Source organism: Colletotrichum gloeosporioides (genome assembly GCF_011800055.1).
Source record: "Colletotrichum gloeosporioides strain Lc1 chromosome Unknown consensus_37, whole genome shotgun sequence".
NCBI lineage: Eukaryota > Fungi > Ascomycota > Sordariomycetes > Glomerellales > Glomerellaceae > Colletotrichum > Colletotrichum gloeosporioides.
In genome coordinates, this window is record NW_025544682.1 from 253,704 (window position 1) to 278,928 (window position 25,225).

The window sequence follows — 25,225 nt, forward strand, 5'->3', positions numbered from 1 at the left end:
ACAGCTGGCCCGCGAAAGAACCCCCGCAAATACACCGTAGAGCCGTACTCAGAAACTGCAGCCGAAAGGCTGTGCCCTTTTCCCGAATGATGCGCTGTTTGCTCCCCTAAACTGCCTTTTCCCGATTCCAAACGCCAGAAACGCCGCTGTGATGCTGTCATGATCTAGGAGCTGCCCTTGGGCGGGAAGCTGGACTTCTTGATGTTGCCGTCGGCATTTATCCTCACCCACGCAACGGAAGCGAGGTAGGCCCAGGAGCCCTCCCAGCGATCGAGCATCAGGATGTTGGAGTCATTCATGAGGTCAGGAAGGTCTGGGACTTGTTAGTCTCGACATCGCCCATGCAGTCAAAGTAGAACTCACAGAAGCCATTGCCCTTGTATTCGTCTTCAAGGGTGGAGATCTTCAGCTTGAGCAAGTCCTCCTTGGCGCTCGCGGGGCGGCCTGGACGACGGGTCTTCTTGACCTCGGCGTACTCTTCATCATACTGATGCACAAAACTGGAAAAAGTCAGACCTGGGGACGTTGGGATTGGCAATTTGGACGCACTCGTGAATGAGCTCCTGGATACTGGCGAGGTCGAGCGGCTTCGAGCCCTTCTCCTGAATAGCCTTTTGGAAGTAAGAAGCACGGGTGACTGTGGCAGGTCAGCTTTCAGCTTGTTGTCTGCTGCGAAATGAGCTGTCTTACGCATGGGCTGTTCCTTCTTTCCTCTGGTGGCCGCAAGCTTCTGCAGCTTGTCGTCTCTCACCGACGCCTTGTGAAGACGCTTGGAGTCTCTGGAAAACTCATGCAGTGCATCGACATGTCCGTTGCGCTTCTTGGCAATCTGCTTGCGGGTCTTTGACAACGTGGTAGGCATTCTGACGGTGATATGGCTAGGGTCAAATGACGCGTCAAGAGAGTTAAAGAAAATTCGACAGTGAGACACAGAAAGATTGAGAACGAAATGATTGAGATGTCTCTCTCGACTGCGCACTGCTTTGGGTGTCGGTCTGCTATCTGTGCCCCACGGCGAAAAATCCCATCCTCTGAGCTGCAAGCACTCTGTGAAAAAAGCCGTCGCCCCACTAAATTCGGGAAGGGTCCAATAATCTTCAGCCGGATCAGGAACCAGTGACGTTGCTCTGGAAATCCCGAGCTTCTGGCGCTAGGCCATTTTGGGTCCCCCCTCTGTGCCCAGGCCACAGCAAAAAAAGAGTCGCGATATGACTTGACGCGGGTGGACACACCGCGTTCCAATATAGCAGGACCAGGTCCCCCCGGACGTCCCTTTCCCGTGCAGGATGCCCGCGATTCACTCCACCTGCACACCTTCTCTCCTCTGATCTCACCTTCGTCGGTGAATTCTAGTCCTCCAGCTCCGACTAAACTTCCCAGCTCTCTCCCGACTGTCGCCCGCAGTAGATAGTCGACTCCAACTCCCGCCCGCAACTAATCCGCAAACATAGCGTCGAGTGTCTTTGTTTACATTTGCCCCCGGATCACCTGACTTGGCGTATCGACCCTCACAACTCCGCGAATCCACCCTCTTTACGCGTCTTTGCCTCTCGACGGATGGCCTAAAGCATTGTTTTTACCTTTGTCAGTCCGGCTGTTGGCCTGAAAACCGGATCGAGAGCGACCTACAGCCCTCGGAACTTCAGCTCTGCACTTTGAGGGCCTGCGAGCCGTTCCCTTGGATCAACAATGGGCGTCTCAGGTACTTGCCTCCCTTGCCTCGGGACCTCGTGCATTGCGTTACTCACATCTGCTAGGCCTTCTCCCGCTGCTCAAGTCCATCCACAGGCCCGTCGAGCTCAAGAAATTCAAGGGCGAAACGCTCGGTGTCGACGCCTATGGATGGCTTCACCGCGGAGCCATTGCCTGCGCCGTGGACCTGGCCCAAGGCACCCCCACACGCAAGTGAGTCCAAACGTCCAGTCCAGGTTGCCATCGGATGTGACCTAACCCTGCCTCAGATATGTCGACTTCGCCATGCACAGGGTAAGGATGCTTCTGCACTTTGGTGTCAAGCCCTACCTTGTCTTTGATGGCGACTTCCTGCCCAGCAAGGCAGCCACCGAAGGATCCAGAGCTAAACGCCGCGATGAGAGCAAGAAGACGGCAATGGAGCTGCTCAAGGCCGGAAAGCCCTCTCAAGCGCACCTCGAGTTTCAGAAGGCCATCGACGTGACACCGGAAATGGCCCGCAATCTCATCGACGAATTGAAGAAGCTGGATGTCTCGTACGTCGTTGCACCGTACGAAGCAGATGCTCAGCTCGTCTACCTCGAACGCCAAGGCCTGATCGACGGCATTCTATCCGAAGACTCGGATCTGTTGGTCTTCGGTTGCAAGCGGCTCTTGACGAAGCTTGACCAGTACGGCAACTGTATCGAAATCAACCGCAGGGACTTTTGCGCATGTCGGGAGGTGTCGCTGACGGGCTGGTCGGATACCGACTTTCGGCGCATGGCCATTCTGAGCGGCTGTGATTACCTCGAGGGGATCAACAACATGGGACTAAAGACGGCTTACCGGATGTTGCGCAAGTACAAGACACCAGAACGATTGGTCCGCATGTGTCAGTTTGAAGGAAAGCACCGCATCTCGGAGAACTACCTGCCGCGGTTCTTCCAGGCCGAGTTGACCTTCCTGCACCAGAGGGTCTACTGTCCAACAAAGAAGGAGATGGTGTTCCTCACCGAGCCCGAAGCGGGCAAGGGTGTTGAGGATATGCCGTTCATCGGCGCTTATGTCGAACCTGAGATGGCCACGGCTGTCGCTGTTGGAGATGTCAACCCAATGACCAAGGAGACCATTATCCCTGCTCCCATGCCTGGAGGCAAGTCGCCCAAATCCGACTCTAAGAGGAGACACTCTCAGTCCGCCGAGGCTCTCGCAGCCTCTTCGAGCCGCACACGACAAGCCGCCAAGCCTATCGATTCCTACTTCAAGGGCCATCAGCGTATTCCCATGGGCGAAATGGATAGCAACTGTTTCTCAGTCGACCCAGAGCGCGTTGCCGCCCTCACCCATAACGGCCTAGTACCCCGCGTCTTTCCGCTGCCCAGACCATATATCGAAGGCTCATCCTCACAACCAACCGAATCTCGCCCTACACGAACCGCCCGTTCAACAACCTCTCCACGTCTACTTCGACGGCGGACAGAACCCATCAAGAACATGCTGGAGCAGTACGCCCCATCCAGTTCTGATTCTCGTCGCATCACGCTCAGCGACTCGACGAACACCATGGACGAAATTGATGCATTGATGAAGAGCAGCTCTCAACGCCCGCCCAAGAAGGTCCGCCTCTGCGCTGATGCAGACGAGGCCGAAACCAAATCTGAGGAATCCCAAAAGAGCAAGTTCTTCCCGAAGAACGAAACGACAAAGAAGAGCGAGAAAGACGGCTTCTTGTTCTCTGACGACTCCATCGACGAGGCGTTGCTGAACCTCGCGGACATTGACACGTGGCACAACCCTAAACCAAAGTCAATCACAGTCTTTGAGGAGAGCCAGAGCGCAGAGGAGAGTCAAGGAACCGAGGCAACCGGCGCGGACAGTCAGTTCAGCAAGGACGAAGAGATAGCGACAACCCCGCTCAGTGACCTGTCCGAAGTGGAGGAGCTGCCCGAAAAGAAGCCCGCACCGGAGACGAGCTCCAGACGGTCGTCTTTGCAGAGGTTTGCGTTCTCTCAGCCGAGCCCTGCCGCTTCGAGTCAGCCCGATACCCCGGCCACCGCTGTTTCGAGACAATCATCCATCTTCACACCATCCACCGCCGCCCCGTCCACCGCAGCCTCCTCGGTCACCTTCTCCGCCGGCTCGACCGCAGCGGCGAAGGCAACCCCGATGCTCACACCGCTCCAACGCATCGGCGCCCGGGCCCTCCAGCGAAAGAACACCCCGCCGCGCCGCGCCCTGTCTCCCACCAAGAGTGCAATCCAGCGCAGCCCCAAGCGCAGTCCCCGGAAGAGCCGGCTGCTGAAGTCGATGCCTGTTAACCCCTCGTTCGTGCCGCTGCCCAAGGTCGACCTCGCAGAAGTCGAGGCTCTCAACGCGCCGTGCGGGAGTGAGGATCAAATCGTCCATGATAGCGACGGTGAGAACGACGATGATGTCTTCCGATCTGACGAGGTTGAAGAGCGGCCCAGAGGCTTGAACCTCTCCCGGTTCGTGTATGGCTGAGTCTTTTGTCATGTGTCGACGCGATACCCATATTGCGACGTTGTTTTATTCGTTTTCTGCGAGCGCGACCGGTCATTTCCCGAGTGCCCGGTCTGGCTGTGCTATCAGTGCACAATCATTATGATATCCCCCCAAGGATGGGATGCATTTTTAAGAGGTTAATGGAAGCATCAAGGAGAGAGCATTTGGACTTTCAACGCTGTATGGAATGAGAAGCAGCATTTTCTCCCCCGCACGCCTGGAAAAGGTTTATCATTGGTGGCGAAGGATTATGAGCCTGGACGGAGATCGGCTTTTTTTGTATGCATTTCTTGAGGCGTAGTGGGAGTCTTTAATGACGGGTAAGAAATATATCATGGACGGAAACCCATTAGCAAGGTGTCAAGAAAAGTCTCGTTCGCGACCGTGGATGATGGAATGAGCATCCGTGATGTGACGTGAATGTGGTTTGCTGTTACAATGACGAGACTGGTGAGGCTGACGCCCGGACGGAACCCGCCGGACGGGGTTCCGTTGAGTTCGATTGCTCCATCCCCTGCGTGACGCTGCGTCAGGAGGGAGGCCCGGCCACTTGGGCACACCGTACGGAACAGGCAAAGCCTGTCTGCGACCTCGGACCACTGTCGTAGTTGCAGCGTTCACTGGTGCCGCCATGTAGACCACACACACACACACACACCGCGAGTCATGATGGTCATGGACGACGAGTAGACCGACGAGAAGGCGAAAACTTTGTAATCCAGAGATTTGCGTGGCAATGATCCGAAGCAGTAACAGGAAGGAGCGTCACGAGTGGGACAGACGGCACGGTGGACACGCAAACCCAAGCCGTGACTTGGCCGAAAACGGGAGGGTTTGAATGACACCCATCGCCTGGCTTCTCGTAAGTTCAGAGAGTCAAGAACGAGGGAGAGGACGGCAGCAGCAGAGACGACGATGACAGTGATGCGCTGCGTAATGATTGCCGCTGTGCCTGGGACACGCGGATTGCTACCAAAATTCCATTCCATACAATGCCCGTGATGCGCTTCTCCTCACGCCGAGTTATCCGTCCCTTGAGAAAGAAAGAAAAAAACCCTGTCATGATCTTGTAGCCTCCAATGCCGTTACCGAGAAGATTGATGAGCCTTCCACCAATAATAAAGCGCTAAGCGTTCTTTCTACACACTCAAGCCGTTTCTCATGTATTCGTGTGAGTCACCGCGTGATTCAACGGCGGCTGCCCGTCGCAGCGGATGGCATAGGACCGGTAAGATCAACGTTGAAAGTCCAGCGACCTAAGGGAGGGTTAGAAATGATAAAGATGTTCGTTTATGCTCATCTTACCGTTGGCCAAATTATCGGCAGTATCCTCCAGAAGAATGATGCGTCGCTTCTTGCAGTACGACGTCTTATCCATGATGTCGACCTTCAGCTTCTTGTCACACAGCTCCGTGACGGGCTTCTCGAACATTTCTGACAGTGCCTCAACCGCCATCTCCAAATCCTTCTGATTGTCCTCGAAGATGGACGTCAGATTGTTGCGGGCAAGATAGAAGGCAAAGGCGTACGTCCACTTAAGGGTCTGTCGACAGGTTTGCAGTGTCTGCGAGGCCTGGTTAAGGTATTGAACCTCGATCCACGACATGCCTGACGCGGTCTGGAGCTGCACCATCTTCTTCTCCGTCTTGTGGTAAATGTCCTTGTCGAGCTTGGCAGACTGTTCGTGGTTGGCGTAGCGGTTGTAGTAGTGCAGGTATCTCTCTAGCGATATGCGGGACTTGGCTTGCGCATCGCGGGCTTCGGTGCCGCTCTTCTCCTCGAAGCGATTGCAGTTGTACCAGCTGGTGCCATGCTCCGACCACAGGCCCATGCACATCCAACAGAACTCGTGCTTGCACTTGCGACAGGTCATGTGGTTGCAGCCACCGTTCTTCTCGATAGTGGAGTTACACTTGGGACACTCTTTCGTGTTGGCTGATATCCAGTTGGCTGTCTCGGAGTCGTCGGCGCACTTCTTGAGCCACCTCTTGACGAGCTCGCAGGGGGCCGGCTGATGGTCGTTGAGGATGCAACCGAAGCAGAAGCGATGACCACATGCGCAGGCGACCGTGGGGACGATTCTGTCCAGGTCCTTCTTTTTGATGGCGCACTCAACAGCATTCGGGCAGTCGGGCGCGGGACACCACTTGAGCGAGTCCTTGTCCTCGACATAGGTGCGGTTGAGCAGCTCGTGGTATCGTGAACCAAGTTCGTGGGTGACGAGGAGATCGAGCGACTTGGAGTCGATGATGCGGCCGCAGCCCTCGGCGGGGCACTGGATGCGGGCAGCCTCGCCCTCTTCGCGGATCTTCTGGTTAAGGTAGTGACGGTAGCAGTCGACACAGTATCGGTGGCCGCACTTGAGAGAAAAGGTCTGGAGACCCTCCTCGTCCTCGCAGCAAATGTCGCACATAAAGCCGGGGATGGCCTCCAGCTTGGGTGGGCCGGTGACGTTCGATCCCAGGCCTGCAGCCTCCAGTACCTTATTCGGAGTGTCCATGTAGTCCTCGATCAAGCGTTCCTTGTTCCAGCGGAAGTGGCGCAGCAGGATGGCGACGTCCTCCTTGCGAATATTGAGAATCATGTTGACCTCGTCGATCATGTCATCCTGTTGGCTCTGGATGTCCTCGGGCTTGTAGACCTTGAAGGAAATGTCGTAGGCGACCTTCTTCTTGCTGTCGGAATCCTTGATAATGCCGAGGTCGGCGTCGGGCTCGTCATCGAAGTCGTCCTCGTCGAAGTCTGTGGGAGAAGGAGCGTCAGAATGTTGCGAGTTAGCATCGGGGATAAAGAAAAATGAGGACGCACCGTCGGCGCCCGACATGTCCTCGCCGCTGTCGTCTTGCATCATCTCGTCCTCGCTCGAAAGAGCGGACATGAAGTCCTCCTCGGAATCCATGCCGTTGCTTGCTGTGGTAACCGGGGTCGGGGGAGCGTGCTGGGTCTGGCTGGCAGCTGAGGCTATCCTCTTGTTGGGCAGGGCGTCTGGGGACTCGGAGGATATCGTCGCCTCAGCGGCCTTTCGCTTCCGCGTGGTGGGAGGAATGGTGCCGACGAGGGATGTTTGCGAGGGGAGGGTTTCCGCAGGTGGAAACGGCGAGAGGGTTCGATTTTAAGTAAAATCTGAGGCGAAGGCGGCGTCGAGCGGTCGAGGGTTCGAGTAACCTAATCGTGGGTGGTGGGCAGACGTCGACGGACAATAAGGCCAAAGGCGATACCACGGCCAAGGTAGAAACCGACGACAGAGACCAGGAGGAGGGCCTAGAGAGGGGGCCAAAGGAGTCACTGGGGGATTAGTAAGAGGAAGAGCGACTCGACGGGTGCCTGCGCGTTCGGAGACGGGTGCAAAAGGCCAAAGAAGTGGTCAGGCACGCTGGACGTAGATGGCGGCAATAGATCGTCGGAGTAGATGGTCGGGATGTAGGCAGGAAGATGGCGGCAGGTAGAGAGAGAAAGAAGTAAGGCGTGAGTGAGGTGGGATGGGCCGCGGGTTGGGTTGGGTTGGGTGAGGTAAGGTGCAGTGCAAGTGCAGTGCGGTGCGGTGGGCGGATGGGTGGATGAAGGGCGGGAGGGAGTCGGGACGGAGGTGTTAGGCCCAGTGCCCTGTCTGAGTTTCTCAGTCTGTTCAATGTACCTACAGTACTGCAATGCACCACAACCTCTTTCTCTCTGCCAGTCAGTGCCTGAATGCGAGATGCACCTGCTACTTAGTACTGTGTGTGCTTTGTGTGCTGAGTGGGCAGCTGTTGGTTGGCAGTGGGCTGGGTTGGATGACGGAGGTGTTGGTTGGAAGGTGAGGAGGAGTGGGCTCCAGTGTGTGAGTGTGAGGAGGAGTGAGGTACGGATAGGTAGACAAGGTATCTTGCTGCCTGTGAGAAGTGAGGGGTACTTGTGATGCTCCCGGGGCCTGGCTTTTAAGTGGGCTGGCTGACTGAGTGTCTGCCTGGGGTTGGGAGTCGAGGAGGAAGTGTGCTTGCTTCATGACCAACAACCGGTCACCACTTTCCACTTTCAACTTTCACTGCCAATAATGGTAGATGCACCGACTGAGCGTCATTCGGCCCTCTTAGAGTTCCAATAATTCAAGGCACCTTCCTCCTCTTTCCGGCTTTGATGAATCTGGGGGAACCAGAAGCAAGCGCCACCTAGGGGTTCATTGTCCAAGATGATGCAACTGCACCAAGCATTGTGAAGTTCTGTGGCACAGAGGGGCACAGAGGGGTTGGTTGGCTTTGGCTCTCTGGATGGCGTTACCTAAGGTACTGCACAGTATGTCATGGCATTCCTGTGGCCTGCAAGTCGAGGTCGATTCATCAACTGCTATTAAAAGGCCAGTCAAGTCTCGTCTCAGCAGCCCTCGTGCCAGTCTCTGCAAAGCAGTCTGTCCAGTGGCTGCATCCGACAATGTGCAGGTGACTCCTTGTCAATGAGCAAGCAGCGTCAATGCCCCTCTGATGCAACTTTGAGGCCTCAACTCGGGTACTGCCAACTGCCCCCAAGTGTCCTCCCTGCCTGGCTGCAGCCTGCATGGCGCCTCCTGACTTGCCCTGAGCGCCATGCACCGCACCACCGTCTTCGGCCCCGCCGTCATCAAGTCTTGTCACTCTTATCGATAAACCCCTGAAGCTGGCTTGATAAGCGTGCCGGTGGCTGATAAGCATTTGTCAGGCGGGAACGGCCCGGCAACATGTGGCTCCGGTTTGGCCGGCGCCGGCCATGGAAGTCGGGTCCTCCCAGCCGGCTTTCGTCTCATGACCTGATCCCGTTCCGTCTGCCCTCCGTGCTGAAGGCGAGACCAGGGATACATATCTCGGCAGGCTGTGACCGCCTGCAGAGCCTCATGAATTTGACGACAACTGGCTATTGATTGGGCAACATGGCTGACTGCATAGCATTTCCATGTGGCGGCAAGGTTTGATTGGCGGGTGGTAGAGGTCAACGCTCTCACATTTCTCCTAGTCTACGCCGATATCCTGAATCTATCTTTTCCCAACAGTTTGGTGAGCGTGAACTCCATCTGACCTCCTCTCTGCCCAGAGACAATTTTCGAGCTTAAGCAAGGACCGTATCGGCCAGAGAAACTGTCCAAGCTGTCAGTCACCATGGTTGGAGCAAACAGCGCAGCCATCTACTCACCCTTGGTTCCAATGTTGTCGGGCTCGACGTGAGCCTCCTTGACCTTGCCGTCCTCGACGACAAGAGTGTATCTCTTGCCGCGGGTGTCGCCAAAGATGGCGACGCTGTCAAAGTCGAGCTCAAGCTCCTTGGTGAACTCGGCGGTCGGGTCACCCAAGAACCGGATCTGCGACACATTCAGCACACAATCTCTCAACAAAATCCCCGAAAAGACTCAACATACGCCCGTCTGGCTCGCAGGGTCCAACTGCTCACCCCACGCCTTCATCCTGTAAACCTGTCAATATGCAGTCCTCGATTAGAAACCCCAACCCCAAGATAAACGTACACGAAGGGGTCGTTAACCGACACAACAAACACGGAGCCGGCCTCCTTCAGCTTCGGGTGGTTAATGTACGACGGGACGTGAGTGGCCGAGCAGGCGGGCGAGAAGGCCGCGGGGACACCAATGATGAGCCCGTTCTTGACCTTGGAAAACTCCTCGGCCAGGTTGACCTTGTTGCCCGGCGAGTTCTCGACCAGCACCGGCAAGTCGGGGATCGCGTCGCCGACCTTGACGAAGGCGCGGGGCGTCGAGTGGAACGCCCTGGCTGCAGCCGCGGGACGGGCGAGGGCGACTCTTCTAGCAGCAGCGCGGAAAGCCATTGTATATGTGATTGTGTGTGTAGGTAGATGTGTGTAATGGTTGAAAATGCAATTGATGCGATGAGATGAGAGAAAGAGCGGGATGATGGATGAGTTAATGTTTCTCAGAGCTTTCCTTCTGTCTCTCAAGCTGAAAGCTTAAGGCAAAGCTTGGGAGGGGCAGGGCACCTCAGAAGCAAGGACAAGCACCTCAAGCAGGGGGGCAGGTTTGGTTTAGTGTCTCCTCACCTGCACCTGCACCGAGGGCTCAATTGAGACGCTGCTGGGAAATTGCAGCATGACATCACAGCGACGTGCAGGCCCCCCCGGGACAGCCCAAAGTGCTCACAATCATCCTTGTGAGACACGGCCAACGACGCCCATTTCGCAACCTTTTCGTAAAAACGGTCAACCGCCCGTGCGGCCGTCAAATTATATCAAGCATCCCGAAAAGCCTCACCTTTCTTTTTCCTTCCAATTTTCCACTTCCAAGCATCTGTCAAGGTTCTCGCGCGCCGGTGGCCGCGTCGACATCGGCCTCAGCTCGTTGCCGTTTTCGAACACCTGCATCGACTATCGGGGCTTGGGTATCATTTCATCATTAGGGTATTCTACTCTGGCCGTCGCGGCCTTCTTTTTTCTCTACGATCACCGGGGGCTCATTACCATCCAACTCTCCGACATCTGCTGCCCATCTGCTGTTCACCTGTCGTTGTCGTCTTCAGGGAGCTCTCAACACATGCTCCAAACTGCCGTCCTCACCCGACTCGCCCACTCTGTACCTCTTCGATTCCAGACTACCCGGGAGCTTAGCGATATTTTTAATGAGATAAAGGGAGCTTCACTTACCTCCAGGCCAAGTTGCCAGTGCAAACGGTTTTCAGAGCCTCAGCCACCAGCCGGATGTGGTCCGCTTCACCCCGGTACTGGCGGATGAGCCTCGACTCGCACACGTCGAAGCTCTTGACGGCCTTTTCGATTTCTCCGACCACGTGCTCGACGACCTCCGCCAGCTCGCCGCGTTCGCCGTTCCACAGGAGCACCGGCACCACGTTGAAGATTCGACCCTTTCTCTGCCCCACAGTCAGAAAACAAAGCAACCCACAAAACCACTGCCATCACTTACCAGCTCCTTGCTCAATGAGAGCAAGTCGTTCGTCCTTGGGTCTGTCAGCCTCTGAATACCTTCGACCTAGATTCACCTTCACTCACAGTCCAATAATGACACTGACAGCCTCAAGCATGAGCTTGTATGGGATCGAGCCAGTGACCAGCCCAGACAACTGTACTCCCGCAACAAACCTGCACCAATCAGCAAACCCCGTGTCAATACGCAACTCTGGCAACTCACTCAGCCAAAGCACAAAGCGGCCCAGCACCCGCCGTCCTCTTCCGCAGGTCCTCGTAGTACCGGTCTGTCGGCACCTCCCCGCTCTGGATGTACCGCATTTCCGACACCGTCGAATCAATGTACTCGAATAAGCTGACCCTCAGAGCCCTCCGCTGGTCTACTGAATCGTCAGCCTCTTCAGCTCCCGGTCCCGGTTCCCCGGGCAGATAGACGACATATCACTCACCCTGGTCATAGTACCGGCAAATCACCTGCGCTACCTGCTGGAAATCCGAAATGGCACTCGTCGCAGGCGGCTCCCGCGGCAGATCCGAAAGTTGGAGATACTGCGCAACGTACTCTTTGGTCTTGGCCCGGAACTCCCTCGCCCGCTCCGAGTTCTCGTACTCCAACGCCTCGATGTAGTCATCGAGCCGTCCCTGCCAAAGGACCATCTGTGTCAACGTCCTCAGATGCTCCAGCGACACATTGGGCCACAGACTGTTCGCAGTCAGCAAGCGCTGCCAAAGGTATTAGTCGGAACGTCACAACTTACCACGCCGCGAGCAAAGCCGGGTTCGCCTCCTCAACATTCTCCCTGTCCCTGGGCGACGCCGTCCTGCATCTCATTAGTTCCACGCTGCCGGTTTCTGAAAACACCACAAGAAGCCTCACCGATCCAGCAACTCGCCGACCTGCCCCTCGATGTCCGAGGCGTGCGCGTTCCTCCCGCAGGGCCAGTGGCCCATCAACCTCCCTAGGTCCGGTATGACCATGACCTGCCCGTCAAGCCTCCGCGCCAGCTCCGCGCTGTCGGTGTTCTTCTTCGCCATCTCACTTGCCGAAATTCAGGGTATTATGCTTAAAAATTTCCGCCCTTTCTTTTTCTTCTTCTTCTTCCTCGGAAGTTTTTTTGTTTACAGTCACATTCGCTCGGGCGTGGTGCGTCTGATTTTGATGAGGCCGAGTGGTCTTGGGTGGAGCATGGCGAGATTAAGTCAATGCTACCCAACGACGCAGGACACAGGGGCGTTGGAGGTGGGCTCTCCTTGATATGCGACTCTGACAGCGGAAGAGGGGCGAGATGAAAAGGTAAAAAGAGGAAACTGGGGGGTCAAACCCTGGTGATTCACTGATTAGGGGTGACACGTTTTCTTCACTGCTGGGTGTTTGTTTTGTTTTGTTTTTCCTCTGTGGGGGCGGCCAAATCTGTCCACTGCCAGGGGAATACGGGATGGGCCGTCTTGGGTTCTTTAATGGAGTGGTGGAAATCGTGGGGAGGGAGAGGGGCTTTGCGAGGGTGCTTTGATTTTCTGCTTTTGGACCTGAAACGGGGGGCGAGTTTGCGCCTTCACCGAGGCGGAAATCAGGTTCGGTGTGCGGTGAGTGATTCAGAGTCGGCTTTTCTCAACGTTGCCGTCGCTGAATGTCAGACCTCGTCAGTGATGCTGAGGTGCAGTGGCTGGTGCAGTGGTTCCCCATTTGGCCGGGGTAAACGCCGATCACGCAATGATTAATTTCCCGAACCTTGGGGTTGTCGAAACGAAATCCCACCGCCCACCAACACCGTCGCAATGGCTCGCGAATAGTTGCCGGCTTTGAATCGTGTGCTGCCCCGCGGAATGCAACTGCAAGCAAGAGTCGATGCCCTTGGGTCCAAAGAAACGTAAACTTGTACGATTGGGGCGGCGTTCGTCGGAGCATAACAACGTTTCTGCTGATGGTTGCAAACGCGTGTTCATCTTCAATGAAACCTCAGCTGTCAAAACCCGATTGGTTTGTAGAGATGTACGAGGTGTTGGTCCGGTTTTCCCGTGTTGGGGACGGACTGTGTTGTATGCCACACTGATTTCACGACGCAACCTGGCGGCTCGATTCCGTGATGGCTTGCTGCTACCCTCGGTGTTTGACAATGCAGGACGTTGCGTACGCTCGACGGCACGTTGCCACCGCCGACTGAACATGCTCGACATGATCTCATCCGCCTCGAAGGAGCCCTTTCCACTTCGCAGAGAACCTCCTGCGCCTTCCCTTCGCGCCGTCTTCACTTGTGAGGCCAAATTCAACCCACAATTTTGGACTTCTCGGCGGCGAAGCGAATTCGCAAGGAATCGCTGCCTGCGCAACCATCCCAGCCGGCATATCCTCTGACGAGAGCGAAGATTGTGCCTTCTTCCAAAGCCTCCATTCTGTGTCATAGTCTCCTTCTACCAGATCGCACAACTCAAAGCCTGAGCTTCGCTTGATATCCACCCGAGCCCTCCAGTTTGGCGCCAACGTGTCTAGTCGTTCAATGTCCACGTCTGGTAACTTGCAGCTGACGTACAACGCCAAGTCATACCTGCAAACAAGATCCATGAAAGACGAGATAGAGGTTACGGAAGTTGTTCTCCTGGGACCCCCCGGAAGCAGCGTAGTCATGGCGTGTCCGAACCCCCATCTTGCAAAGACGCTCATGATGATGACCTCGAGGTCGTCCAGTGCGTCGACCGCAGGGATCCTGGCCATAAATTCTACTCTGCGCGCATAATACAAAGCCCCCAAAACCCACTGGCCTAGGCGTGGGCGGATGTATGAGAGTCGGTGCTGGTGTATCAAGGATCTAAGCTGGCCGACGTTGGCGTCGAGGAGAACTTTGTCAGGGCTAAAATCCTCCGCGGCGTCTTCAAGCTGCGCTCGTATGTCTCTGGTCTGGATGAAATCGACAACAGTCCTGTGCAGAAACCCAACTCGTTCGTTGAAGAGGTCGGGCGCATTTGGGACGGGCGTGATGAAAATGAGGTCCTTGCACTGTCCTATCAGTTGTCGCTTCTTGCGATCCATCGCCTGCAACAGCTCGGCATTCTTGTCGACGTCCGGCCAATACCTCAGGAAGGGTAGAGGTTCTTTGGACAGGGCTTTGTCGCCAAAATCCATGAAGTGGAAGGCAAGAACCGGGAACGAGGTCGCCGCGTGGGCCAGGGTGAGAAACAACCGAGCAGTCCGCTTCCGGTAGAACTCATCTATGTTGTTCAGCATCTGACTGAATGTTTCTTTGAGATCGGTGGGAAGCGCTCGCAGCCTCTTCCGGAGATCCTGGATGTCATCCTCGTTCATGAGCCCATGGAGCAGGGATCGCACAACGAGGAAAACCCAGAGGAAAACACCTTGGGCTCGGTCAGTGATCTCCAGCGACAACTTTTCGGCCGCGACCCCGTCGCTCTGCTGGAGCCTCTTGAACTTGTCGGAGTCCCGAAGGTTGTCTTTGACAAACATATGAATATCGTCCCGCGTGAGATCGTGCAGATATAGTTTCCACTCGGAATGCTCGAAGGCATCGGTGAACTCGTTCCAGGGCCGGCTCGAGGCGCATATCTTGATATTTGGCGATCTCCCCATGCGCAAAATGTCGTTGGCTAGTTCAAATTGGTCGCCGCTGTATTCATCGAGGCCGTCGATGAAGAAACAAATTCTCCATTCTGCCTGGGCCATTGTCCCCAGCTTTTCGAGCGCCTTGACAAGTTCTGACCGCCTCCAAGGATCGAACATGTTGATATAGGGAGAGTTCCATCGATCGGGAATGACCTCGCCAATAAGACTTGTGCGCTGTTTAAAAACTTGCCGCAGCAGCCCCCTCAGCAGACCCTGTTGCGACTTTTGCATGGCAGTTCCAGGACTCCAGAAGTAGTGCTGAGCAAGGAGCAAATCGGCATTTCCTGCCCACTTTTGCACGAGGCGCTTGGTTTCATGGTGGTGAGTCAAGAACTTCATCAAGGTGGACTTTCCAGAGCCAGCTTTACCAGTTACCCAAAATACGCCGTCCCCGTGCTTGAGCCACTCGATGAAGTTGACACTGTTCTTCTTGACATCGTCGTCAGCAGAATCAGCTTCGAAAATCCACTCGAACGTTTTCCCGTGGGCTTCATGGATAGCCCATTCTCTATCCTCGAGTTGGCTGTAGTATAGGCTGTCCAAGATCCCTTTATGCTTCTCCAATGTCCACATTTTACGTAAATGATCAACAACTCCTTCGAGCCTAAAGTTCTGCATTTCTCCTTGATAATCTGGAGTTTCAGGGTAAGAAATTGTGGCACCATCATCCTCTATGGGGACTTTTCGATTGGCGGCGTATTGGGCTCGGCGAAGGGCTATGTCAAGCTTGGCATTCAGCTCGGCATAATTCTTTCCGTTCTGCGATGATGCCATTCGCAAATCTTGATGCATGCTCCGTTGCTGTTCCCTACGAAGATGTTAACGAGAAGGTTCAACTGCCGCAGACTTATATCGACGCGAGGTAGCGTAGCGAAATGACTTACAATAACAAGGCCAGAAGATGAGTAGATATCTGTGCTCGAAGAGTATCCAATCTGTCATGAAGTTCTTGTAATTCCGCTTGTTTCCACAGAGTTTTCGAGATGATCTTGATCTTAAGGTATATCCCTGTGTTGGGTGTGTCTGAAACCTTGAGGCCGTTCAAGATGCCCAAAATCTCGCCAGCTACGTTCAGACCTCTGGTCATCAGTCCCTGCAGGACGTCATACTCCGCAGCGCGAGAACCACTCAACGGCAACTCGAGGCTTGAAATGATGTCATCGCTGCCTTTCGAGTCCAAGTCGATCATGTTCAAAGAGTCTGTTGCGTCTTTGGCGATCGCCTGAAGCTTGCCCTCAAGCTCTATTTTCTCTTCAATAGTTCCCAATTCCTTCTTGAGTCTTCTTCGCTTATGCTTCCTTTCAATCAAGATCGTGATGGCTTCTTTCAAAGTCGCATCTTTAGCTTCACGTCTATCGATCTCGACTTGAAGCTTTCCTAGCTTCTCGGCGAATCCATACTTGAAATCCTGGGCGATTTCCTCCAGATCGAGGTTCTCGTCAAGCTTACTGTCTGAGTTTTTCAGCAACTCACGTGTCTTGGATACCGCTTTCAACGCATGCTCAAGGAACTGGGCCAAGTTCCCCGCCAGCGATATCGCTGCGAGTGCCTCCATGGGATCGATGAGAGAATCAGAGATGGTGAACAAAAGACATCTGGCAAGACAGTGTCGGAGTTATGAGTTGAGGGAGATCAGGCTGAGGCAGCCAGCGCCCAAGATATGCATCGTTCGTGGGCTTGCGCCACAACATCACATACCCCATGTCTCCTGCAGACCACCGTCCCACGTGATGGTGTGCAGCATCTGCACAACGATTTCCTCGAATCACCTTAGGAAGATACATGCAGCCAGCCTCTGAGACTGTCAGCACCTGCTGTCGTCATTGTCTAGCAGTGTGAAAATCGCGGGGCGGCTCTGTCACATTGCCGGTTGAACAAGCCTTTGCTCGTATTTGAATTGGAGTTAGGTTGGTTGATAAGGTAGTGAAGGGGCGATGACGCTTGCTCGCGTCCGTGTCTACGACGTTCAAAAATTGGGTACATGAAATGAAACGGCTCAAATCAATGATGAAGTCTCGAATGAACCAAGACCTTTTCTATACTGGTATTACCCTCCCTGCCATATCCTCGGCCGTGAAACCTTCCAAAGCTAGCTCATAAGCCCGTCCAAGAATCATAAAGGCATAAACAGGTATCTGAAGAAGAAACAAAAAAGAGCACAGTTGCCAACCCATGTCTGTCATAACCCATTTGGCCGTCCAGCAAAATCCCACTGAGCTAATTTGCCCACCAAAAATAGGAAATTTCAACTCAACAAGAGTAAGAACTGTTGTTGACTTGGCTCGAGAGAAAGAAACACAAAAGTCTTCACTTCCTTTCGATGTCCTTTTGGATGAGGGCCTCTTCTAACAAGCTCTCATCTCAGACCATCATCTCAACCTCCTCTTAAACGTCGAACTCCATGCCCACGTGCTTTGTCCGGAGGTGCCTGACAAAGTTGTCGCGCCGGTTGTACACATGCCCCGTCTTGGCCTTTCGGCACCCGGGGACGCGGCAGCGGTACCCGGCGTTGTCGCCGTCGAGCGTCTCGTGCGTCTTCTTGTGCCGCTTGAGGTCCTTTTGCGTGGCAAAGGCCTTGTCGCAGCCGGTCTCGTCGCAGCGGTACTCCTTGATGTGGTACCTCTCATGCTTGCTGTGTCCATCTCGTTAGTCGGGTCTTAAAGTAAGAGGAAACAAAACTCACGTCAAATCACTCGGCCGTCGAAAAACCTTTCCACAACTGTTCCAGCGGCATTCAAACCGCAATCTCGAAATATCAATGGTGCCCCCGACAAGGCCAGCGGGAGCGGCGGCGGCGACGGGGCTCACGGCGCTGCAGAAGTTGTTATCACCGCTGCTGCTGCTCGCCGTCGTCAGGCCGCTGTCGCTCGCCCTGTCGCACTCATTTTCGGCGATTTCGGGGTTCAAGGGGCTCAGCAGGTTCGTGCTCGACTCCGAAGAAGAGGAGGGGGTGGCGAGTGGACACTCCATGACACCAGGTGCCGTAGGTGATCTCCATGATGAGGGCAGCGGCGGTAGGTCTAGACCTAGCGCGGCTGCTGTGGGAGACGCGGGTGATAGTAGGGGTATGGGTGGATCCGTGACGGATTCTAGTTTGAGGGACGTCGTCGTCGGGTTGGCGTAGTAGTGCTCGCAGTAGCAGATGTCGTTCCCGAGTAACACGCAGTAACAAGAGTCCACTAGGTTGGGTTGTATGCTGGTGTCCAGGTAAAACGCCACCGTGGGAGATGGGGGTTTGTTTGTTTGAGGTAGTGGAAGTCTGATCCGGTGAGATCAGATGCACGACAAGCAAGGCGACTTCCCGCTAGGAAGGCCAGAGATGAGGCGGTTGTGACGGTCCAGAGGCAACAGCTAGCCCTGGGGGTGAGGGTGCTTTGACCGAGTCAAAGAATAGGCGGGGAAATTCCCCGCATGCGGTTCTCAGAATAGGTGATGATACTCCGGGGAGGCTACCAAAGAGGTATGGGTGTTTTGCAACGGGCAGGCGATGTTGGGGAGTGGTGATGCTATCGGGCCATTCCGACAAGATGTGAGCGGCGGGGGGTGGTGTTGATCCGTGAATAATGTTCAGGATCTCTGTCGACGACGATCTATTGCCAAGTAGGTATATCTTCCTTCCGAGTTCGGGTACCAGGTGAGTTTTCGAGCAAACAAGCTCTCGGGACGTGAGGCTCAAAAGCGGGCGGCGGGGTACGGTAAGGTTGGACCGGGTTTGGCGATCTCGGGTTGCGCAGGAGTGGGCGGCGGAGAATAAGTCTGTATTCGTAACGAGGGCGGACAAGGAGCCGGGCCGTGGCGCCCTTAAGTAAAAGCGCAGCAGCAGATTCGATGCGTTGGATCTGGCGGGGCGGTGCAACATTCGAAGACGAGGGGGGGCCTCAAAAACCACTCCAAACAACGTGGAAAGGCAGAGCGACTAAGGTAGCAAAACCAGCACCTAACCGCACTAACAGAAGGTAAGGTTGGCCCATTGGCTCGACGGCTGCAGGTGTGGGTGACTACTTCAGCAGACGGGCCAATTATGCATCGCCAGAGACAGGAAACTGGGGCAGCCTGCATGACTGCCCAGCGCCTCTCACTCGTCACTCACCCTACCTTACCTAGTACTTTCTCTACCTAGGTAGATAGGTAGGTTGGGCTCCGCTCCGCCAGAGGCATCGAGTGAGGCAGGGGAGCCTTCTTCATTCGCCCGCTGCGGCAGCCCTCCATCGCCATGGATGTCATCAGTCATCACCCACCAAGCCGCCGGCGGATGGGGGGGCCGCAGCGCGACACGGGTACGGCCCAGCGAGCCGCAAAGGTCTGGAACAAGGCCTGAGGGGCTTCCCGGGGCGAGAGAATGAGGAATCAAAGAAGCGTAAACCAACAACATCAGACCCATCATCAACGGTGAGATAAGATACGGATGCAGTCTCGGTCGCAATCCGTCTGGTCGGTTACCGCAATCCACCACAAGCGAGAGTTCCGATGACATGTCACTCATCAGCCATCTCCCACTCAGCGACAACCTCACTCGATACTTCGCCCCCGTTCATGATGGACGCCATTGGCTGCTCGCCGCGGGCCCTGGCAGGATCAAGCTCATCTGATATCTCGGGGCAATCGCCTTCCCCAGTAAACGCACTTGGCGCGGTGCTTCGCCTCGTTTCCGTCGGGACTTTCAGGAAATAAAGGACTCTTCTGGACAACTTCCGGGTGAGGTGATTCGAGGCAGACTCACCTTCACACCCATTCGCGACGACACTAGATATCTTAATCCCGCCCGCAAGCACTTGACTTACATAACAACATGGCGCCGAGTGCGCGGTAATCGGAAATGTGGCAGGCAAAAGTCTGACACGGAACAGTCCAGTCCATCCCAGCCCAGCCCGAAGTGGACCCCCCCCGAGATCTCCGTCACGCAATGCGGCGCCTCGACGGCAGTCCCATCAATAGCGCGCATCTTAACCGATCCGTCGCGAGGCTAAATATTCCCGGCCCGGCCAGGCATCTCTCCGCATGTGGGCGGGATGGGATGGGCATCAAGACACGCACCAGGCCGGGCCGCGAGCGGGTCTCTCTGTCTACGAGAAGCAGGAACAGAGACGCGGACGTCGTCCGAATGGGATGCAAGCAGCATGAATACGGTCTTCGCGCATGATACGACGCGCGGTATGACTGAGTTGCCCTGGCAGCGGACGGCCGACGGGGTGCATCTTGCATCTGCATGTTGGTGTTGTCTGATCATGGACCGCATAAACTCTTGGGGCAGCGGTGTGTCTGATGAGTTGAGGGAGGAAGTCGTCTGAACGCCCGCAGAGACCCAAAATCTCGTTGGACACTTGCAATCTCCAGAAGCAGCCAACGACGTGAGCGACACGTCAGGTCGGGCAAGATGTTGATTCCATCAAGGCAACGAAGCTCGTGGAGAGAGTGACCTTGGCATGCACGACGTCCACGGCGACGGCCAGCACAGAGGCCAGACCGAGGGAAACCGCGTCTTTTAGCCCCGGAAACCTCATCGGTGCCTCCAGCAACAGCGTTGGATGCCGACGTTGGTCCGATATGAGGCCATCAACCGGTGCTAGTCTAGCGGACGTTGCATCGTCCTCCGTCCTCAAAGGTGTCATCGTCTCGTGGCCCTCGCAGAAGTCTGCATCTCACCAGGGTTCGCGGTGCATCTTCGCCGTCGTCATCATCAACGAACAGAAAAAAAATGAGACGGACAAAAGATCATCGCCATCTCGTGAGCCCCGAGCAAAGACTCGCGATGCATATATGAAGTAACGTCAGGCAAGTGCCGGCCGACGGGTGACCTTGGCATCATGACTCGGGTGATGTTCAAAGGGACGAGGGCGGTAGGGCCCGGGAGTCGCGTGGCCGCCATGTCTTGACTCGGCGCCGATCCGTGTCTCGCTCAGATCTCGCGCGCCGTTACAGTTTTTAATTTTTGACCCTTCCAGGTGATCTAGAAAATTTGATCGAAGCATGCATTGGATCACTTGGATTGGATGTCGATGATACGTATCCGAAGCACGTCAATGACGGCATCACCATCTGACCGCTCGATGGCATTGGCAGAGTTGCAGAGGAAGCAAACAGCGCAATCCAACTCTGTCCGGAGAAGATAGAAGCCGAGACGACACCGCCATTTCTCTCCCAGTATGTTCCCTCCCGGTCCGTCTTGGCTTCCGCGAGAACGACTGACCAGTCCAGTCGAGCAGACGGGGGAAGAGGGCATCTCTGGCGTTACGCAGCATTGTTGAAGGGTCTTTGTTTCCTGCTAATTAGTGAGGGGCACCGCTTGGGGATTGAAACAGGACCCCGCTTTTCCTCTCTCCCTGTTGGTGAAGAAGACGAACACCTCGGCTCCTTTGTTCGTCATTGTCTGTGTCTCGCTCCCATTCCTTAGGGCCCTCTCGAAGTCAACATCACCATCAACGGCTTCATCAGCAACAACGTCGGTCGCTCACATGGCCATTGTTTATCTCTTGTCATGTTCCATCCAGTCCGAGTGCTGCCCTCCAACCCCGCATGTCTTCCCCAGAAACATGGTTCCATCATGGTGTCCCGCTGCAGCAGAGGCCGCTGAGTCCCCCGGCCGCGCCCAGGCACTAGGCAGCGCTGGCGACGGAAATCCTGGCCATGCGACCAATGAAGATCCGGGGGACGGGTGAGGGGGGAGGGGGGACAGCACCGAGAACGGGCCTTGCCATTGCGGGGTGTGTTCACCGTCTGTAAGGATGGCGTTCTTCTCTTTGCCCGTCGTTTCTTCTGGTTGTCGCTTCTTTTGGGCAATTGGGGTAGAGACATGGAGGAGTTGGAGAAGGCTGGCGGGGGTGGTAAGCAGCACTTCAGAGAGACACTGGAAGTGGAAGGGGCCACGAGAGCCAGCCACCTGCCAGATGCCCGCAGAGTCATGAGACCTGTCTTTGGTGTGTGATGCCCACCCTTTCCTCCATTCTGCTCTTGGCGTGCCGCGGTGCCAGGCCAGAGCTTTCTCCAGTGCGACTACTGCTGCACTTGAGGCAGCGGCGGACGGCCAAGCTAAGGCAATGGCACTAGGTAGGTACGGCTACAACACTTGGCCGCCGTTGCTGTTTCTGCTTGCTAAGGCACTGGCAGCTGCATGTTTTGATTGAAAGAAAGAACAAGAAGAGAAAAAACAAAAAAAGAAGAAAAAAAAGGGTCCCTTCCGAGGTGGACGGGCTTGAGTCTGGCGCTTTTGATAAATAGCTCCCGTCTTCTCTTGACGACGCCCACGATCCATCCCATCACTCAACATCTCTCTGTCCATCTGCCTCTACATACATCTCTCTGCCTCTACTTGCTAGACGTCCACAACAATACAAAGCATTCTTTCAGCTTCTCACAACTCACAACTGCCCGGCGCCCCAGCTGAATTACATACATACGGCTGCGCCTCACTCTTACAAGCTTCGTCCTAAAGTCACTCTGCCTTTTCGCTGACACGTTCCGCTACTCAATCCATCCGAAGTCTGTCGATCAGGGACATCCAACCCCCCTACCCGCACCGTTTCGCCCAGAGAGTTTGACACTGGTTCTCTATTAAGGAACGGGGAGCCGGACTCGCCTGCTATCAGCCATGCGGCAGAATCTCTTCTTTTCATCGCTCCTGGCGACATTGCTCTCACCACCGCCCACGACACACGCTCTCGCTCTCCCGGGACTCTTCCCTGACGCACCGTCAGCATCGTCAAGACATCCCCCCGTCTCCCAGGAACTCAGACGCTCCGCCTCCGCCTCCTCCGCCCATCCCGCGAGAATGGCCGCCGCCGACCGATCCGCCAAATGGCGACCCCAGATCCACTTCTCACCACCCGCCAACTGGCTCAACGACCCAAACGGCCTCTTTGTTGATTCAGACGGCGTCTGGCACATGTACTACCAATGTAAGCCTGCCCTCTCGCCCGCCTCTCTCACTCGGTTTCATGTTGGCCCTCTTCACCTCACATCTCAATGAACCAATCCATTTTCCTGCTGCTGCTGCTGCTTCTTCGTCTGTTTTGAGTTGTGGAACAAACGTCGCAGACACGAAGCTGCGTCTACCCAACCAATGTCGACGGCGTGTTTCCGCCCGCCTCATTGGATCTGCATTCTGCACACGTGCTAGTGTCCCGTTTGCCATGAGGGTTGCGCTTCCTGCCAAAGACGGAAACATCACATGCGCGATGATGAGCGTTGCAGCGTCACCCCGCATTTCGGGCGCAATGAGACAGTGCATTCCTCCTCCGCACCCGCCCCCCGTTTTCTTGTCTTCAACACCGTTGGTGGATGAGGCTCTAGCCTATTTCAGACGTCGTGAAGAATCAGCTGCTAACTGTCCGCAGATGCCGACAATGTGCCGGGGTCCGGCGTGAAGAATTGGGGTCACACAACGGCCACCGACTTTTACAACTGGGTCGACCACCCCGTTGCCATCCCTGCCACGGCGCGCGATGGTTCAATCTGGTCGGGCAGCGTCGTCGTCGATAAGGAGAACGTCTCCGGCCTGTTCCCTTCCAACCAGACCAGCGGCAAGGACAACATTGTCGCCTACTACACGTCGTGGGAGCCCGACCAAGAGTCCCAGCATCTTGCCTGGTCGTACGACGGCGGCGAGACCTTCATTCAGTATGAAGGCAACCCCATTATCTCACTGAACCGCCACGGCTTCCGCGACCCGAAGCCGTCCTTCCACCATGAGTCAAACACCTGGGTCATGGTTCTGTCGATGGAGAACCAGGTGGCTTTCTACACCTCGTCGGACCTCGTCCACTGGACGCAGGTGTCCATCTGGAACCCCGGGCGCAACATCGGTCTCATCGAGTGCCCTCAGATTCTTCAGATTCCCACAAAGGACAAGAGCGGTAAGATTGTCGGCTCCAAGTGGGTTTTGACTCTGAGCTTGGGCGGCGGCTCGCCGACCGGTGGCGCCGAGGTGTCGTACCTCACCGGCTCTTGGGACGGCACCACCTACACGCCCGACGGGCCCGTCTCACGGAGAAGCGTTGAAGCCAGACAAGACAGCTTCGCGATCCACGACTTCGACTTTGGCCCGGACAACTACGCCACCGCCTTCTTCCACCTCCAGGACGACAACGACGCAGGCCGTGATGCGTACTCCGTCACATGGGCCGTAGATGCTACTTCGTACGGCTGCTGCACCCCGACAGACGGGGAAGGCTGGCGCCACTGCATGGGAGGTGTCCGCCGCCACTGGCTCGACGCCGCCACCAACAAGCTCGTCTCCGTCCCCGCGGGCGACCTGTCCAAGCTCGCCAGCACCACCGCCGGCTGGAACCCCATCATCGACGAGAAGGACGTCGCCGGCATCGAGGGCACCAGCTCCGTCATCCGCGAGTTCAACCCGGCTGTCGAGTGGACGCTGACCGTGCGCATGGCCAAGTCCCTCCTCCAAGAAGGCTCCACCGCCTCCGCGGAGCTCTCCTTCCAGGGCTCCCAGTCCAACGGCTCCGAGAAGGTCTCGCTCGGCTTCCAATTCACCGGCAGCGCCAACAGCGCCGCCCCCGTGGCGAGCCTTAACATCGCCCGCGCCAGCAACGCCTGGGACCGGTCCGGCAGCTTCGGCATCTCGGACGTCCAGGCCCTCGAGGCCGCCTCTGAGGAGGGGTCCAGCTCCAACGTCGAGTTCCACCTGCACGGCGTCATCGACCGCTCCATCCTAGAGGTCTACGTCAACGGCGGCGTCGAGGCCGGCACCATGCTCTACTTCACCGAGAACCCGCTCGACAGCATCATCATCACGCGGGGCGGCTCAAACTCAAATGGCATCACGTTTGACTTCAAGGCGACGGCGCTCAAGAGCTCATGGGGCTCGTACGAGGAGAAGTGGTCCGCACAGGACAAGTGGGTGACTGAGGAGTTGTAATTATGGGTAGCTGCATCTTTTGAATATCATGACTTTGCGTATCGTCACATTTGTTTCGTGTAAATTGGTATCTGAGTCTTCCGCGTCACGCCAATGCTTGTTCATCAAAGGCGTATAAGCCACCACAACTCTGATGAATCCCGTACCATTGACTCCTTACAGCTACACGTGTCACAAAAAGCCATCCACGCAGCGTACGCCCAACAACATACCACTCAAACAAGCTCAACAACATCTCGAACACATCATTCATCATCCACCAAAAACCAGCCACCGTGTGTACAAACCACGCAAACACTGACAATACCGCAACCAAACCTGGATACACACAGTAAACAGAACCAGTCATAGTAGCTGGAGACCAATGACGTCTGCAAACCATCCCCAAACTCCATCATCCCAGGGAATGTTTCAACCCCAACTCACCCCCACCACACACAAACATGTGATTGTCACATTTTCCATCCGAAGTAAACAAAACAAAACGGCAGCTGCGAGAAAGGACTAATCAAGGTGGTAGGGGCAAGCAGGGCAAGGCAAGGCAAGGCAAGCATGGACGCAATCACAATAAGTTCAGAGCTCCAGTGTTAAAGGATTGACGATGTGGATTTGAGCATCGCAGAACATCAAACCAAGACTCAATTTCCAGTGAAGCC

At 55.6% G+C, this 25,225-nt stretch overlaps 6 protein-coding genes across 6 annotated transcripts; 2 read left to right on the forward strand and 4 right to left on the reverse strand.

Annotated features, from left to right (window-relative positions):
* Positions 1 to 164: 164 nt before the first annotated feature.
* Positions 165 to 862, reverse strand: GCG54_00004381 (uncharacterized protein; the record flags this gene model as incomplete). The annotated part of the gene is given in 4 exon segments (XM_045404430.1): positions 165 to 313; positions 364 to 500; positions 517 to 637; positions 691 to 862. 4 exon segments carry the CDS (start codon positions 860 to 862, stop codon positions 165 to 167), a joined length of 579 nt encoding a protein of 192 aa, XP_045265214.1.
* Positions 863 to 1,689: 827 nt separating this feature from the next.
* GCG54_00004382 (Exodeoxyribonuclease 1) lies at positions 1,690 to 4,176 on the forward strand (the record flags this gene model as incomplete). The annotated part of the gene is made up of 3 exons (XM_045404431.1): positions 1,690 to 1,702; positions 1,758 to 1,905; positions 1,962 to 4,176. 3 exons carry the CDS (start codon positions 1,690 to 1,692, stop codon positions 4,174 to 4,176), a joined length of 2,376 nt encoding a protein of 791 aa, XP_045265215.1.
* A 1,209-nt stretch (positions 4,177 to 5,385) lies between these two features.
* Positions 5,386 to 12,120, reverse strand: GCG54_00004383 (E3 ubiquitin-protein ligase dbl4; the record flags this gene model as incomplete). The annotated part of the gene is made up of 13 exons (XM_045404432.1): positions 5,386 to 5,453; positions 5,503 to 6,939; positions 7,006 to 7,182; positions 9,334 to 9,499; positions 9,557 to 9,602; positions 9,662 to 9,955; positions 10,807 to 11,030; positions 11,084 to 11,117; positions 11,170 to 11,259; positions 11,309 to 11,468; positions 11,535 to 11,788; positions 11,844 to 11,906; positions 11,963 to 12,120. The coding sequence occupies 13 exons, from the start codon at positions 12,118 to 12,120 to the stop codon at positions 5,386 to 5,388; spliced, it is 3,171 nt and encodes a 1,056-aa protein (XP_045265216.1).
* A 1,144-nt stretch (positions 12,121 to 13,264) lies between these two features.
* Positions 13,265 to 16,253, reverse strand: GCG54_00004384 (uncharacterized protein; the record flags this gene model as incomplete). The annotated part of the gene is made up of 3 exons (XM_045404433.1): positions 13,265 to 15,506; positions 15,583 to 16,150; positions 16,172 to 16,253. 3 exons carry the CDS (start codon positions 16,251 to 16,253, stop codon positions 13,265 to 13,267), a joined length of 2,892 nt encoding a protein of 963 aa, XP_045265217.1.
* An 830-nt stretch (positions 16,254 to 17,083) lies between these two features.
* Positions 17,084 to 20,937, reverse strand: GCG54_00004385 (uncharacterized protein; the record flags this gene model as incomplete). Its single annotated transcript, XM_045404434.1, has 3 exons — positions 17,084 to 17,330; positions 17,382 to 17,877; positions 20,886 to 20,937. 3 exons carry the CDS (start codon positions 20,935 to 20,937, stop codon positions 17,084 to 17,086), a joined length of 795 nt encoding a protein of 264 aa, XP_045265218.1.
* Positions 20,938 to 22,283: 1,346 nt separating this feature from the next.
* On the forward strand, positions 22,284 to 24,569 carry GCG54_00004386 (Invertase; the record flags this gene model as incomplete). Its single annotated transcript, XM_045404435.1, has 2 exons — positions 22,284 to 22,590; positions 23,029 to 24,569. 2 exons carry the CDS (start codon positions 22,284 to 22,286, stop codon positions 24,567 to 24,569), a joined length of 1,848 nt encoding a protein of 615 aa, XP_045265219.1.
* Positions 24,570 to 25,225: the final 656 nt, after the last annotated feature.